Source organism: Ambystoma mexicanum, chromosome 9 (assembly GCF_040938575.1).
Source record: "Ambystoma mexicanum isolate Mex_15411 chromosome 9, UKY_AmexF1_1, whole genome shotgun sequence".
NCBI lineage: Eukaryota > Metazoa > Chordata > Amphibia > Caudata > Ambystomatidae > Ambystoma > Ambystoma mexicanum.
In genome coordinates this window covers 242,628,187-242,646,366 of record NC_090931.1, presented here as the reverse complement: position 1 = coordinate 242,646,366, position 18,180 = coordinate 242,628,187, and the positions used below count along the sequence as shown (strand labels likewise).

Genomic DNA, 18,180 nt, shown 5'->3' with positions numbered 1-18,180 from the left:
CTTGTGGGATAAAAGATGGGACAAAATGATCAATAGTAGTTTGAAAGGGTGCCTGACAATGATTACAAAATGCATCAAAGACAGAATAAAGAATGTGGAAAAATGATTTATATTCTCCAGCAATTTGGATTTAAGCCATACCTCAAAGTTGTCAAGTGTTGTCACCGGAATTTCACAGATCTAAACAAGACTTGTTATAGATCAATCATTTTCATCTTGTCTCCTTGCTTCCCACCTGCCGCTCTAATTCCACCCTTGATGCATGTTTGAATCAATGTTAGGCATTCTTTCAAACTACCATTGATTCTTTTTTCAACTATCAGAAATGGGGAGAAAAAGACAAAGGTGGGAAGGGAAGCAAAAAGGTAGGAGGAAGGATGGTTGCGGGGGCAGAATATATAAATTAAGAGAGGAAAACCTTTGTGGTGCAAACTGAGGGGAAGGTCCAGGGAGAAGAGCACCAGCACACACCAATGTAGTCTGCACAAGAGCTGCAGCCCAATGTGGAAGAGTAGCTGCTCCCACTGGTGCCACCAACCCAGGCAGCACTTCTGTCACTGCCAACATCCCACAGGGCGCTATCCAGTTAGCCCAGGAAAAATAAAATGTGGTGGCCTGGTAACATTGCACTGCTTTTGTAAAGTGCACAGCTTGCAGGGTCATTGTGGGTCAGTCCAGAGGCCATACTTCTGGACCACGAGCATGCTGAGGCACCAGGAGAGGAACACTTCATAATTTTCAGACAATTAGGTTATTCTGCAGCAGGGCCATACTCTAGCCCTGTCACCGGCAGAGAGGCTGCAGTTTCCAGGTCTGCAGGTACCAGCAGTCGGTCTGTGCATGGGGAATGGGATTTTTCCCAGGTGTGCAGCATTTGGATAGAGTGTGTCAATACCGTTTGAAAGGCGGGAAGTAATGGTGGCAAATCTGTGGCAGTTCCATGCTCTTACATGGCAGACCCACCTGAAGCATGCAGAGTGAGGCAGTATCCATTCCGGATTTCTTTTCAATTCCTGGTTTTAAATTCCAATCATATTTTCCCAGTTGTTACTCCCATAAAAATAAAAGAAATACAAAACAACAAAAGTTACAGTTCATCCCTTGTAGCTAAACTGCACCACAAAATATAGTTGAAGATCATCCCATGTGGTGAAGCCACTCCTTTGCAGCAACACCGCTCCTTGAAAACATTTTAAGGGTCATCCCTTGCAGCAAAGCAGCTCTTACAAACACTGTCAAGGGTCCTAGCTTATATTGAATGGGGGATCCAAGGAATCTTGAGGCTCCATCTGGTCTGCCATGTCACAAGATGCTTCTGACACTTGTCATTGTTAGATACAGTTTATGTATGTGGTTGAATAAGTAATCTAAGTGAAGTTATTCAGTGTGGTTGTAACATGGTATCCTTTTATCGGACTGAGGTGTCTACTGGCCCGAGGGGTCTTACGAATGTTGAGGTCAGCAGAACAGACCGTGCAGCCGGGAGAGTGGAGCAACGACGCGAGGAAGACAGCTGGCCGCGGTTGGAGTGACAGCGTTTCCAATCCAGGAACGGCTGCAGTTGCTGTGCCCCAAAAGGACAAGCAAGCACATGAACTTGTGGGACAAAGTTGGGGAGAGGCACCTCTCCCGCTCCGAGATCAAAATGGTGAAAGACCGCACTTACCAGGAGACGCAACCTGTGGCAGGATCAGGGTCTATTCCCCATACTTGCTGCAAGGACCGCTGTACCCCCTGGCCACCTGGTGGCTGTTGAAATGGAGGGAAAGGGGATAAGGTTTCGCAGCATCGTGCTGGCAACAGCAATGGGCTATGACAGACATGGGAATCTGTCAGTTGGGAATGGGGCGGGACTACCGTGTTTCAACTCAGCAGCAACAAGGATCATGATTGCTCAGAGGCACAAGCCTTTTTCCATAAAGACCGGCAGAAACGTTAATAAGTGGCATTCGGTCTCTGATTTTTCTAGTAGACTATACCCCTGGACCTATTAAAAGCCTTGGTCCCTCCAACCCAGGAAGAAGAGGACATCCATACTTTCATCAAGGAGGGACAGCTGCCCTAACTTAAGGACTTTGTGAGTTACTTTTCTGAAGTTATATCCATCAAGCTGTTTCCTGAATAAAGGATTTTATTTATTTTACAGCATTCCTCTTGCCAGCATTGTCTGTAACAAATTTTGGTGGCAGCAGTGGGATTGCCAACGCATCATGGAAGGCATTGTAAAGACCCTTGCAGAGGCACAACAGCAGCTTCAGCTGCTGCCAGTGCAGAGCCATCATGCCCAGGACGACTGCCAGGCATTCGAACAGGCCATCCAGATACAAAGGACCATGCATGAGAAGAACCAGGAAGTGCTCAAATAGATCACCAATGCTATTGAGCCCTCCAGAGGACATCCTGTTGTCCCTACGGGTGTCCTCCAAAAGTACCAACATGGGGAAGACACGGGTTCCTTCTTCACTAACTTTGAACAAGTGGCCAGAATTACCCGATGGGCCCCAGAGAGGAGGGGACATTATATAGCGCTGCTGCTCACTGGTGTCATGCAAGGCATATACCAAGCGACAAGTCCATTTGGCGACTCCTCTTATGGAGATATAAAAGGAGCCATCCCTGAAAGGCTTGGCAGGGACGACGAGGCATATCGCATACAAATCCGGAAGTCAAGCTCAAGTAGGGGGAAACACTCTGCCAATTGTACTATAGAATCCAGGACTTGACGGAGAAGTGGTTACAACCCACCTCAGCTACAGTGGTCAACGTCGTAGAGAAAATACAACTGGAACAGTTTGTGGACACCCTGCTTGTCCTGTGCAGAGATGGTTGAGACAACGTCATCGCCCCACCTTATCAGAAACTATCAATAATAGCAACTTTATTTTGGAAGGCAGGTTTCAGCCGACACCCAACCACGATAACAGCAGAGGCCCAGAAGCCCACCATGAGTTGTTGGCCTGTTATTGAGCAAAGGATGACGCAGCAAGAACCACATGTATTTCCTGGACCTTCCCCCTCAATACAACCACAGTGTTTTTAGTGTTGGGAGTGGGGCCACATTGCTAGGTTCTGTAGACGACGGACCAAGCCTGAACCAATGGAAGTAGGAATACTACAGTCCCAGGAATAGCGATGAAGATCGTACCCATATACGGTGGAAGTGACTATTGACGGAAAACTGAACCAGGCATTGTTGGACAGTGGGCGTTAACAGCCATTACCCCCAAGTTGGTGGTAACAAAAGTCAGTATGGGATAAGAATACCGGTTAACTGTGTTCATGAGGATATCTGGTCATATCCATCCTGGCTTGTTATTCTAGTTGTGATGTATCACACACTGGATGTGAGGGCCGCCATAAAATCTTCCCTGCCAAACCCTGTGTTGTTGGATACCAATCTCCCTACATTCAGGGAATGCCTTAACGAGAAGGACTGGCTACAGAGGGCACCCTTCTCCACAGAGGCCATACAGGAGCCAGTGCGTTTCAAAACCCAGAGAAACAGGATAGAAGAGAGGAGAAGAGGAGGTGGGCGACTCAAAGGATAGCGGTCACTGCCATTGACTGGCTCCCCGAGGGGCCCGAGGCTTCCTTCCGGGCAGAAAGCCAGACTGATCGCACACTACAGAGGGCCCGAGAACAAGCGCTTAAGGATGAAACCATACAGAGGAACTACTGGACCATCATTTGAGGAGAAAGTTGGTCTATATTATCAAGTTGTTAAGATTAAGAAAAAGGATAGGAGTGAACTGAAACAATTGCTAGTCCCTCTCCGCGTTAGGAAGTTGGTGTTGCAACTCATGCATGACGAACCAATGGGGGGGCCATCTGACCTCTGAGAAGACTCTCGAAAGGGTACTGAAATGGTTCTATTGGCCGGGCGTATATAGGGAAGTCAATGATCATTGCCAAGTGTGTGTTATCTGCCAGAAAACCAACCCCCTTAATCCCCAAAATACTCTCCTTCAAGGAAATCCTTTGATCAAAGAACCCTTTCAACATATAGGCAGGGATATTGTGGGACCTCTCGACCCATCCAGTCGTGGATATCAGTATCTTTTGAAGGTGGTGGTTTACGCCACTCGTTATCCGAGGTGTTCCCAATGAGAGGAACCTCAGCTCCCCAGGTTTGTCACCTACTCATCCCTTTCTTCACCCGAGTTGGAATACCTAAGGAAATAATAAGCGATCAGGGAAAAAACTTCCCTGCAACATAATGGGACGGGTCTATCAACTCTTGAACATAAAGCAGCTGAAGACGTCAGTGTACCATCCTCAGCCATACGGATTGGTCAAATGTTACAATAAAACTATAAAACAGATATGATCGTTTATGATAGTTTATTTATATAGCGCCTATACACAATGTGTTTCAAAGCGCTTCAAGGCAAGGGAGGGAACAAGGGAAAAATACAACCACATTCTTACAGGCCATGAACAGTAAGGATGTGAAATTAGCTATCGTACTCGGCCTGACGACATTTCAGATAGTGCAAGAGCTAAGACATAGATAAGGAAGGGAGGGGAAGAGTGGGAAGGAAATGGAAACAGACAGGCGACTACCGTACTAGGCCTGACAACATTTCTGGTAGAGCCGGAGAAAAACAAAAGGTGAGAGAGAGGGGTGAAGAAAGGGAGGGGAGGAACAAAACAAGCGACTATCATACTAGGCCTCACGACATTTCAGATAGTGCTGGAGGGGTGGTGGGGAGGAAAAAAACAGTAATGGGAGGGTGGTGAAACGGGTCTCTGCACCTAGCAGCAATAACTGGGATCAGGCTCTTCCTTGGATTCTAATGGTCCTTAGGGATAGGCCACAGTACTCAATGGCTTTCTCTCCCTTTCTCTCCCTTTGAACTGCTGTTCGGACACCACCCTATGACCCTGTTGGACCTAACCAAGGAAGATTGGGAGAAGGGGAATGACCAACCTTTGGCCATGTATGTGGATGAATTACATACCCACCTAGATACCTTGAACAATCTTGCCCAAACAAATCTGTGACGAGCAAAGGAGAAACAGGAATAGTGTAACAACCATTCCTCCAAAATGAGAATCTTCAAGTCTGGAGACAAGGTACTGGTGTTGCTTCCAGCTAGTAGCAATAAGATGCTGGCACAGTGGAGAGGGCCTTACACCGTAAAGTCGGTATTAGGACTGTGAACTATCTCGTTCTCCTGCCAGATATACAGGACAAGGATAAAAACTATCATGTCAATCTATTAAAGGAGTGGAAATACCCAGCAAAGAACATATCTTTGATCATCTCTGAACAAACCAAGACTGAACAGTTCCACGAGGGCGAGCACTCGGGTCTACAAGATGTACAGTGCGGTATGAATGCTATGCACCAGTCCAAAAAGGAAGTCATTCAGATCCTGAAACCATTGGCCCAGATTTGTTCTCACTTATCTAGAAAAACTGACCTGTAGAACATTCCATAGATACAGTCCCCGTAAAAATCATACAGATAAGACCCTATTGAATACCAGAAGCGAAGAGCGAAGAGGTACAAAAGGAAATTGAAGAGATGATAAAAATGGGCATTATCAAACCCTTGTCAAGCCTCTGTTGTTCCCCTATAGTCTTGGTACCTAAACGAGACAGTTCTGTTAGTTTTTGCATGGTCTTTCATCAACTTAATTCGATCTTCTCGACCTACTAAGCCGACTGGGAGTGGAACAGTATCTGATCACAACAGACTTAACAAAAGGCTACTGGAAGATACTCTTCCAGAAGGAAGACCGACTGAAAACTGCTTTCTCAAGTCCAAAGTGACTATATCAGTACACAGTCCTTCCTTTTGGTGTTCACGCTGCTCCTGACACCTTATGGACAAGATACTAGTACCTCACGAGGCCTACACCTTAGTTTAGCTGAATAATATCATTGTGCTCAGTCGTACATGGCCCAAACATCAGGAACACCTTGGTAAAGTGGTTACAACCATGAAGACAGCGGACTAGACATCAACCCGAAAAAGACTTTCTTAGCAAGTAGCGAGACCAAATACCTTGGGGACACCGAGGGAGGGGGTGAAATATGTCCCCAAGTGAATAATGTCAAGGCCACTCTATGATTAGCTCTACCCACCAACAAGAAGTCTATACAAACCTTCCTAGGTTTCATGGGATATTATCGTCATTCTCCAACATAGTGACACCACTCACAGAGGCCCTGAAGTCATCCCACTCAGGTGATCTCACCTCAGATGAGAGAGCAGTAGCGGCATTCTTGGATCTCGAGAGCATCATCTCGTCTCTTCCAGTGTTAAGATGATCAGATTTTCCACAACACGTCTTCCTGCAGACCAATGCATCCGGAACTGGCCTGGGTGCGTTCCTCTCCCAGGGATCTACGGATCACTTACAACCCATGGCCTTCATTAGTCGCAAGTTACTTCCTCACAAAGTGGCCTATTCCATGATTGAAAAAGAGAGTCTCGTTATAAAATGGGTAGTGGAATCCTTGCTCTATTATGTGTTGGGTCGTCCCTTTACCATCTTCACTGACCATGCTCCCCTGCAGTGGCTGTCGACTCAGAAGGACTCCAACCATTGGATTTTATGGTGGTTTGTGACCCTTCAGCCTTTTAATTATTCCCATACGCTGTACAAACCTGCTTCCTTCCAAGTTGTTCCGGACTATCTTTCACGATCCACTGACCTGCCCGACCGGCAAGGTCCTTCGGTGCGGGTTTGTAACAGGGTACCCATTTATCGAACTGAGGTGTCTACTAGCCATAGGGGTATTCCGAATGTTGACGTTGGCAGAACGGATCTCACAGCTGGGAGAGCAGAGCAACCACGTGAGGAAAACAGCTGGCCACAGGTTGGAGTGACTGCGTTTCCTATCCGGGAACGGCTGTAGTTGCTGAGCCCCAAAAGGACAAGCAAGCACATGAACTTGTGGGACAAAGTTGAGGAGTGACAGGTCTCCCGCTCTGGGAATGAAATGGTCGAACACCACACTTACCAGGAGTTGTAACCTGCGGCAGGATCAGGATGAATCCTCCAAGCTTGTAGCGAGGACCGCTGCGCCCCCCAGCCCGCAGGGCTGCTGTTGCAACGGATGGAAAGGGGATAACATTTCTCAACATCGTGGTGGCAGCAGCAATAGACTACGGCAGCAATGGAAATCTGTTGGTTGGGAAGGGGGTGGGGCTACTGTATTTCAACTTAGCAGCAACAAGAATCGTGATTGGTCAGAGGCACAAGCCTTTCCCATAAAGACCGGCAGAAACAGTGCTAAGTGGCATTTTGTCTCTGATTCCTCTAGGAGACAAACATTTTGATCAAGGAAAGAAAATACCCCTGGGCCTATTAAGAGCCTTGGTCCCTCCAACCCAGGAAGAAGAGGACATCCATACTTTCATCAAGGAACGACAGCTTCCCGGACTTCAGGACTTTTATAGTTGCTTTTCTGAAGATATATCCATCAAGCTGATTCCTGAATAAAGGATTTTATTTATTTTACTTCATTCCTGTTTCCGGCATTGTCTGTCCCAGTGGCCATAAAGTATGAATGGCTGGCTGGAGTGACAAACACAAGTGTCTTTCTTTTCATTCAGTATGAGCTAAAATTCTATTGACTGGCTTGAGTGGAATCACACTTGTACACTGTAGCCCACTCTCACAGAAATGACTGCACTCTGAAAAACTGGATCAGGGTTGAAAGCCTGAGATCCAAATGTTCGAGGGAGAAAAGACAGAAGATAATTTTTCCGAAATAACCTTTGGCCTTTTCTTCCCTGAACTTTTCCAACTTGGCCCCCGCCCCCACTACCACCCCCCAATTTACCTTGCGCTGACTCGCAATGTCCCTGCAATGCCTGTTCCCATTCACTACAGTGATCTGGAACCGGTGCTGCAGGATCCTTTCCTTTTATTTTTATTTTTTTGGGGATGGCTGCGGGGCCTCCTCTGCAATCCCTGCTCACAATATAGTGAGCAAGGGTGCGGGGAATACCCCTGCAGCCCTCTTTTTTTCAGGATGCCTGCAGGGGACACCCCTGCAACCTCCCCTTCACAATATAGTGAGCAAGGGTGCGGGGGACACCCCCGCAGACCCCAGCACCAAATGCATGATCTGGTCGAACTTTTCGGGTGTTTGGACTTTTCAAACGGCAGAAATTCAGCCAAATCATGCATTCAGTCATTTTTTTCAGTCATTTGGGATGATTACGAAAAACTGCTATGTCATTCCCTCGAAAAAATGTCCACTATTTGAAAAATGGTCTTGGCTCTGGCTTATAGAAAAGGTTTTCTCTCCAAAATGGTAATGGTTCTCCCTAGGAGGTAACCTGAAATCTCAACAGTTATTCTAATTGACTCTCTCAGAAAATTCACTATGTGAAAAAAGTTCCTGGTTGTCCTGCAAAGAAAAGCTACTCTCTCAAAAATTGTTCTGCTCCTTTCTTTCTAAAAACTCACTATCTAGAATGTTTCCCTAATCCTAGAAAAGCTGACCTTTGATACAACAAATATCACTATGCCACGGGGCCCAAATCTGCATACTTGTCAACATCATATGCGTTAATTAATTGTGTTGCATTTGGTTTACCACTCTCTGACTTTCAAAGACTAAAATATATTTTCTTTATTTCCCTCAGTCATTGCAATTACTAATAGCGATAATACTCCTCAACAAATACAGGCACTGTTTGTATATATGAACCCAGATTGTATGACTCTAAATCTCTGTCACTCAATATTTTCAATTGCTTTTCATGATACAAAGGCACAACACTGGTTGGTGGGCAGCTCACCATCTTACAAGCTAATCTGCAAAGACTGAGACAGAGATGCTTATTTTTTCTCCAATTCTTCAATGGATCAGTGTCAAATGGTGGGACACCATCCCCAAGATAGCTGTCAAAAGTGTACTGTACAGGGAGTCGTACACAGTGGCATTTTGTGGGGGCATGTTTAGCATGTCCTCAAAGGTTTTCCTGACAGGTACTGTTAGTTTTGTCTGGTGTGGGGTACTTTCTAACATACATGTTGTATTTAAGATGGTACTCATACCAGTTGAATGGTGCATTTGTGAGGAAGCAGTGGGTTGGCTGCCAGTGGGTTGGGCACAAACCTCTGCCACACCTTTCATATCTTCTAGTACACAAAAAAAAGCGTTTTTCTATAATATAAGCCTGCTTTAAAGCTCCTATCCCTGTCCTTGGAACAAGTGGACCTTTCCTTCTGACATCTGTGGTGAACCAGAAAAAGGAGTCAGATGCAAGTTGGACGTTTCCATCTTCTTTTATTTAACCAAAATAATAAAATGCCTATCTTGTCCTATGACTCTAGGGTTTTCCCTACCTAATGTCACAAACCTTCGGTTGGCGTCACTTCTCAACGAGGGATCCACCTACCCATGGAGCAGGGCAGTGCAACCGCTGCTCAATAATCCCCCGGGGGCTATACAACATGGAAGGAACTCATGGGGGTCAAATCCCAGGAAGAGTGGTGCAGGTCAGGGATGCAAGCCTTTTAGCTCGCAAAACCTCAAGTTGAAAGACATACCATCTCAACTTGGGGATAAGAACAGAACTCTGCTGTACGGATCAGATAATCATCAATACCACAAAACCTTAATATCACCGGGTTGCTTTAGGGATAAGAATGGTCTTCTAGTGAGGGAGCCCTACCCGTTTTCCATCATGGAGATCCCAAACTCTGTAAAGAGCTCCACTGACAATACTAATATGTACTGCTACTACGTCAGTCCATCTAAGTTTGTTGGTCATGATGCTGATATGAAATCTAAGCCAGACCGATAAGGTAATCCTATTCTTTCTGTTGACCCCGCTAGGAAGAACACTAGGACAAAGGAGAGATAGATCAAACCAAGAGGATTGTCTGACCCTCATGCAGGGATGAGTTCACCCCACAGAGGACCAACAATGCCGTCATCAACAGAATTGAAGAACTTTTCTTCTGGCGTGTACCCAATCTGTTATAAAACTGACGGGAGAATGTGTATGTCATTGTCGGGAACAGCTGATATTGGTTGCAGCTGGGAAGGAGTTGGAGTGCGAGAGTTCCAAGGAGAGAGAAGTCCTCCCTCAAGGAGCATTGAGCAAGGAAGCAGTGCCCCACTAGAAGGGACTGTAGACAGAGTACGCCTACGAGAGAGGCCCCACCCTGGAGGTACTGCAAGTGCAGACACCGACCGGAGCGAAGAAGCAACACGGTTGCTAGCTGGAACCAAGGCGAGCTGTCAGAAGGGATACAAATCAGTCCAGTGAGGAAGGACTGACCGGCGTGCTGGGAAGTCCTGTGTCGCGGTGAAAACACTGGTGAGAGAGGGCTGCCAAGGCAAGATGCAGAGCCCCTGAGGAGCGGAATGCTGTAGTCACTGCAATCCACAGAGAGCCACAGGAAGCTGTGGAGAGCATAGAGAAGCATGCAAGAAAGTCCAAGACTGACCTGAGAGAACAAGCAAAAACCCTAAAGGTACCTGGGTGACCAGGGTGGTTGGAGGGGCAGGAAAACAGAGAGAAGCACAGGTCTGGGACCCAAACTCAATTGAGAAGAGCATCACAATCCCTCTCCCTTTCTGCACCCCTCTCCCTCACCTTTTTTTTTCTCCAGCTCTTGCCAGAAATGTCATCAGGCCTAGTACGGTAGTCACCTGTCTGTTTCCATTTCCTTTCCACTCTCCCCCTCCCTACCTTATCTATGGGCCTCATTACACGGATGGCGGTAGGGATTTACCGGTACCGGTAAAATACCGTTACAGGTAAATCCCTACCGCCTTACTACGAGGTCCCTTTGCGGGTTGGGGGATTTAACGCCTGCTTTTTGCAGGCATTAAAATCCAACCCGCTAAGGGACCTCGGAGCCAATTACAGCACCGCAAAATTGCGGTGCCGTAATTAGCGCCTCCCCCATTCCCATAGAGCCCTATGGGGCAGAAATGGGAATGGGGAAGGGCAATGGCGGAAGGGGGATTTACCGCCCCTCCAACCTTGGAATGGGGCGGTAAATCCCCTTTCCGCCAAGGCAGTGCCGGTATTTTACCGGCATGAGCCATGGCGCTAATAGCGCCATGGCTCACCGCCTACTGTGTAATGAGGCCCTATGTCTTAGCTCTTGCACTATCTGAAATGTCCTCAGGCCGAGTATGATAGTTAATTTCACATCCTTACTGTTCATGGCCTGTAAGAATGTCATTGTATTTTCCCTTGTTCCCTCCCTTGCCTTGAAGCGCTTTGAAACACATTGTGTATAGGTGCTATATAATAAAACTATCATATCATATCTTCTTTGGCACAGGACTGTCAGAGCAGTCAGAGAGAGAGACATGGGTCTGGGACCCGTACCCAATTGAGAATACCATCATGAGTCCTCTTCTTCGGCACAGTACCTGGCAGAGAGGTGGGCCAGGTTGACCAGAGCAATCAGAGAGAGAAGTAAGGGATGGGGACCCGCACCCAGTTGATAGGAGCATCACAAATCCTCTTCTTGGGCACAGTACCTGGCAGGAAAGTGAACCAGTCCTGCTAAAGAAAAGCAGCAGAATCCTATGTGTTTGGGACCCACACCTACAGGCCAGTAAAACAAGGTGAGAGGAAGACGAGAGGAAGATAAGAATTCCCCATGGTGGATTAGAACTGTGAGAATACAGAACCAAAAGAAGGGAGACATTCTCTTGTTACAGAAATGCCTAGGGAAGGGAGTCATTCCCCATGGAATTATGAACTGGCTCAGAGAGCTTGAGAAGGGCCTAGGACAGGGAGTCATTCCCCAATCCTTTGTGAACTGTGGTAAAGAGCCTGAGAAGCACATGGGGAATGAGGACATCCCCGTTGCTACTGTGAAACTGAAAGCCAAGAGAGATCAGGGGAAGGAAGCCATAACCCTGTTGATGTGTACCATGAAGCAATGCCAAGGAAGTCCCGGGGAAGGGAGTCATTCCCCTGGCACTGTAAAAATACTGACAACAAGATACCTGGATAATGGAAGCACTTTACGGGAACCCAATAGTGGAAAAAACGATGGGTAATGAGGAATGATGTTCCTGGAACAAGCTGGAACTTTGTTTTGAATCTTGGAAAGGAACTGAGATCTGGAGAAGGAAGTCATTCTCTCAAGTAAAGTTTCCACATGCTAATTGGAACTATAATCTGTTTTCCAGAAGAAGGGAGACATTCTTCTGGACCATGAAGATCCACTACTTCTTTAGTGCAGTTACAAGTGTGAGGGACAGAAATAGGCATTTTGACACACGATGGTGGACTCCTTTAATTTGTGTGGACATTCTGACAGAATCCTTAGTTGAGTCAGGGAAACCCCTCTTAGAGTCAGGCAGAGATAAATAGATAAAGGTGTATGCCAACAATCATGCCACCTCTGTGTCAGTTTCCTCCTTCTCAACCCTTACACTACTCAAACTAAGTAATGGTTCTCGTCAGTCATCAGAAGTCCAAAACCAAAACATCCTCTGCCGAACAACCTAACCCTACAACAACCTAACCCTATCTGGCCCTACCACTTGGAACTAATAACTAAATAAAGCAACTTCCCTTTAGCCGGCTTTCTCGACTTTATTTCAGGGCTTCCAATATACAACAGTCCTCTTAAGTATTATGAGGTCTGTATTTCCACTAGAATATGAACTTTGAGATGATTTGATTTACAAAAGTGTGGGCCAGGTAAATGTAAGGGCCATGAAGAGGGTGTAGGTCAGGGATATACTAAGTATAATGCTGCCTATTATTGAGCTGTTTTTATGCAATAAAGTTAAGAAAAAAATGATCGAGATGATCTTTAGTTCAAATACTGCAAAACAACTACATTTTTATTTACTAACACATTTATTTTGTCCATTTACTTTACTCATTATTAAAATCCAGCCTGGATCCCATAAATCAACAGACAAGTTAATCTCTAACCGCACAGAAGAAAGAGTAGATCTTTTAGTTACCAAAGACTGTGTAGATTACGGTTACATACAACTATAAATAATGAAATAATAACTAATGAAAACATAACTAATAAAAAACAACTAATTCCAAAATAACTAATTTCTTTTTCGTTGTTTTTGGGGGGTGTTCACCCTCAAAGCCCCCCTTTTGTGTAATAATACTTTACCCCACACCCAAAATCACTATTCCCTTTCACACCCCAATTTTTAGTTTTTTCCAGAATTAGTTATTTTAGTATTAGTAGTCTTTTCATTCGTTATTTTTTCATTAGTTCTTTTGGATTCAATATAATTACTGCATACCGTAGATTATTTGATCAAAATAATGACATTTAAGGAAGACACAATTTGCATTGTAGCATACTTACACAATCTGAAATTCCAGGCCGTGCATCACTAGCTGTAAAGATGATTGAACTGCACATATAGGGAATAACTGACAAAGAAGGTACACAGAGTAACTCTGATTTACTAATGTAATAATTGCAGTGGAATTAGATATTTGATTTAAGTCAAGACTAAGACAGAGTTATGGGGATGGACGTTTTCTATAAATTGAATCACCCTCTCCATGTGTAAGTCAAGGGTAAGTCAGAGTTACTCATGGTAACTTCACTTTGAACCTATTGGCCTTCTGCAGGTGTAAGTCAAGGGTTACTCAGAGTTACTCATAGTAACCTCATAGCGATTCAGCACCACTCCTTTCAATACTGAGTTTTGGGAAACACAGCTGAGTAGTTATATGAAGAGTACTCACTAGATTTATGAAAGTCAATGGGGTCTTTGCTTTCGGCCCACAATAACTGGCTGCTCACACTTGTGCTGGAGCTGAAGTTCTTTGAGGCAGAGTTAGATTTCCAGGTGTTGGAAAGCCAAGGGGAATCGCTCATGTCCATTCTGTAAGAGAGAAGTAAGAGGAACAAATGTGCATTACTGGAAAAGACGACACAAAATGCAGGATGCAAAACCAACTCAGTCAAAGTAGGAGCGGTTGGGCTGTAGCTCACCAATGACCAGAGTAACCACATATATGAGTGAAAACATAGTGTTTTTACAGGAAACACTTTAGAAATGGGCTATGCAGTGCTGCTGCTGAGTGCTTTATAATCAGAGCATGGTTAATAGAAAGTTGCAAGAGACTGGAAATGGTATTGAGAAGTTGGTCACGTAGAATGATAACAGCACAGAAACATATTAGTAGCATGAAGGACACATTTAGGACATTAACAATATTTGCTTAAAAAGTACAAGTTAGGATGGGGCTGGGAGATCACAGGGTAGGGATGATGTCACTGTTTCTGGTCATGGGACCATCCAGGGCAAGAAGGTAACTATTCATGCTGATCTTGAACCCCAACAATGTGTAAAAGAATGTGTCAGTCCATTAGCGTACTAGCGCATTCCGAGTCAATATAGTATAGAGCATGGACCACACCACACAGCAGAGTGGGAAACAAAGACAAGTCGTAATCTCATGTCCCTGCAAATCCACACCTGGTAATTGTGAGCCCAGAGTATCTCTAACAACAGTACAAATGTCAGGCACTCAGCAAACTGATTGAAAGAATATGAGTGTGTAAAAGAGGACGAGATATCCACTAACGGGCCCATAGGCCAGTGCTCGCCCTCTAGCACTTGTAAGACAAGATAGCTGCGCCATGTGAGGAATGGGGGTGCAGGATTCCCTTACTCCAACACGACTTAATAAGGAGGACTCAGCAGTTTGGCAAAGGGAAGTCTGTCTAATGACAAGTACATCAAACAGGGAAACAATTGGAAATCAGCATCCTTGCTATCGCCTGTCTCGCTCCGACTTCCTCGAACTTCAGTTGAACAGCAACTTTTATACATAAAACTCGTCATCATTGACGTCTAACGCTACAAAACTCGTCATGCAATATAATTGGTCAGGAAAGGTAACTTAAGTATAGGTGCTATATCTGTATATGGTAACTGAGCCTGCGGATTGGATAACTCTTATCGGGTGGGCGTCTATGTCCAACCCTCTACATCATGCGTGATAGACGTCATGACAACTACGACGTCCCATTGGTTCTATGATCTCTAGGACCCTAGATAACTTGGTCTATTGTGATTGGGCAGGTTACACCCTTAGACGTAAATCTCTACTTTTAATTAGCATCATGCAGAATGGACACCCAGGTGCCTCGTGCCCTAGGATTCACCCTGCCTCCTTTCTATCAATCAGTATCTTTGGGCGATGTGTCAATTAGTTGGCTGGGTATGGCCTCGAAACTGTAGCCTCTTATCAGGAAAAGTTATGGCATCCTCGGGTACTGGGTGACATCAGACGCTAGTGCCTCCTTGTGCTCAGCTGGTCACGTGTCTGTTCACCATGAATCTGCTTCAGTTTCCAGCTTTTAGTGTATTTAATTCTACTTAGGCCTCGCCACATGCCTGGGACTCCCTTATCTTGACATTCACGGGGAAGGCTGGTATGCTCTGAAGTTTCGATTCTTGTTAACTGACGTTCTCCTCCCCTTCTCTGGTTGACCTCGATTTCCCCGGCATGAGCTGCTCCATGCTGAGTTTCGATTCCGCTCTTCCCTTCTGGCTTTAGCTGGAATATGAATCTCGGCTTTGAGGGCCCCATGCAGCCTGAGTTTAGTTCTGCTTTACAAAATGGAGTCGCACTTGTATAATGCGCCTTATTGAGGTAGATATATGGCTGGCGCTTGCCGCTCTATTCTTCTACTAAGCATTACAAGCAGTATCGTTTCTTAGCTTCTTGCATTTCAAGCCTATTTACACGCATTAACTGGTTGGTTGCTTCCATCTTGACTCACAGCAATGTTTCCTTACGTTTTAATGTCGTCTCTTTCCTGTGTCCATTACATCTACTTTCATAGTTACTTGCACTGGCGTGCTATCTTCGATAGCCGGTTCCGTTCATTTGCGAGTCTGTCCAGGCCATTGTGTTATTTCCACTGGCCTTCCATTAAGACTCTTTGGGTTTCTTCATGGATCGTCTGTAGGTACTCTTCATTTGCGTCTCTGCTGCTGGTATGGTTGTCTAAGAGGGTAATGTGCAGCTCATGGGTGTCTGGTTATGGGTGCTTCAACAGGTACGGCTGTTCTGATGTACACTAGACAGAGTCCCAACGCAGCTCTTTGTTGGTTCATTTGCTCCTCATATGTCACATACCTTGGCGAGTATGCTCCTGGTACCTCGTAATGGGGGGAAGGGGTGCAACCATGTCTGGGACCTCCTCTGCACTCCCCCCTCTGGTCGGTTAATCGACCACTTCTGCGTCCTCCTTCGTGTTCGTCTTTCTTGATTCATCTATGTCTTGCTCGTCAGCTTCAGGGTTTGTACACGATGGTGTGAATATGTGCGTCTTGGGAGTCCATATTTTTATCACTCCTTTCAAACTTCCTGCTGGTTTTACAGGTTCATCTTTGTTCCAGGTCATTAGTTGGCATTGTCCATTTGGGCTCCAATAGATCCATTTTCCTTCAAACTTTCTTCATTTCTTGGGATATGTAAACTTAGTTCCTTCTGGTGCAAATTCACTGGCCTTCACAAATTCTCTTATTTCTTCATCAGTCAGGTCTCTGGGCTTCCACCCTGGTTCGACATCAACCATTATTTTCATCCCAATGGCTTTCTTTGCAGTTTTCTGGCACTGTGTGATGATTATCTTGATAACACAAAATCCTAGCAGTATCATTGCTAGTAAGGCTCCCAGAATCTTGAATATGTCTGCCATCCATTGCAGGACCCATGAGAACAGGGCTCCAAGCCAGCTGTCATCATCCACTTCATCACTTTCGTTGATCATCTGGTTCTTTAGGTTTGTCAACATACTTATGGCTTCTGTTAGGGTTCCATTTTCTTCATCGTGCGATGGTATAAATGTGCAACACGATTCTCCGATCATGTCAAGTATATACCTGTTCTGGAGGGTCATCAGTCTGATGGCTCTCAGTTCTTCTCTGATCGCGTTGAATCCTTTTATAGTGGTGTTAAGGGTCTGCAATAACTCCCATCTGGTTATCTGCAGCCATTTAGCATTCACTCCAATTTGGATGTGCGGCACGAGCATTGTGGTGAATTCTGTTGAGGTGAGACTGAATAGCCCGTGTTCGTATGGGATTGCATGGAATGCCTCTTCTGATCTGGTAGAAAAGTAATTTTCTCTCTTCATCCTGGATACCAGTTCCACAAATCTCCTTTTTTTTAGCTGAGCATCTGCTTTCGGGAAACTACCCAAATTCAGGTCATTTTTTGGGATCACTAGTGCAGGGATGTGGACATTTACCAGTGTGCATTTGCCTCCCCAGTTCTTCGGTAGTCTTATATATGCCTTGGATCCACACGCCCTGTAACGGTCCATAATAACTGTGGTTCCTTGTGTCATTCCTGGGGCTTCAAAGATTTGTCCGCAGTTTGCATTCTCTCTCATCTTCCTCGTGCCATTACTTCTGAAACATAGTTTCGGGCTTTCCAGAGGTACTATTTGCAGGGTTCTTCTTCTGTCTTCGACCCATGTTAGCAACTTGACCAACTTCGGCCATAGAGATTTGCATAACCTCTGTGAGTTCTCTATTGCTTCCTTGCAGGCTCTGAGGACCATCCATGCTCGGCAGATTACTACTCCTTCTTCCCATCCGTTTGGGGAAACCACTGTTCCCCAGATCTGCATGTAGCCCCTGTTCTTCCAGATTTGAGCCTCTTTTGCAGTTTTTCCTCAAATGTTCAATCTCGGGTTTATTACCCATCGTGTTCCTGATCTTTTGACGTCACGATACTCGTATCTGATCACGTGATTCATGGTATGCGCCCTGTTTCTTGTTTTAATATCCTGGATGTAGCCATCTTCACCTGGGTAATCCTTCTCGGTGGCCCATATTAGTGAGGCGTGTCTTCCCATAAATTGTCCTGTGGTGTTACACATTGCCACGTGTGACATACAGTGTGCTGTGGGGAAAATTTCCACTGCCACAAAGATCTTGGATTTTCCCATGCTGTACGGTAGGAGAGCACAGATGAAACATTCTCCTTCTGATTGCCTTCGTCCTACTTCCTTCATGTGTTGGTACCATATGTTGTTTTTGAGATGGGCTGTGCTGTCCAGGTAATCATTGAGTTCATTTTTGCCTTCATGTGGGTTTCTCTTGATCCTCAACGTCCTTTTGTAGTTAGCTATAACCACGTCTCTAAATGCATCTATATGACTCTTTCTTGCTGGAGGATTCTTGGGCATGCTTGTTTGAAGAGCAGGTTTCATT

General features: G+C 45.4%; 1 protein-coding gene across 2 annotated transcripts in view; it reads right to left on the bottom strand.

Annotated features, from left to right (window-relative positions):
- ROBO4 (roundabout guidance receptor 4) overlaps window positions 1–18,180 on the bottom strand; it is a 969,314-nt gene that overhangs the window by 528,511 nt on the left and 422,623 nt on the right. For both annotated transcript variants that reach the window (XM_069614539.1, XM_069614540.1), the window contains exon 13: window positions 13,685–13,824. In XM_069614539.1, coding sequence (XP_069470640.1) covers window positions 13,685–13,824 — 140 coding nt within the window. The remainder of the gene's footprint in view (window positions 1–13,684; window positions 13,825–18,180) is intronic.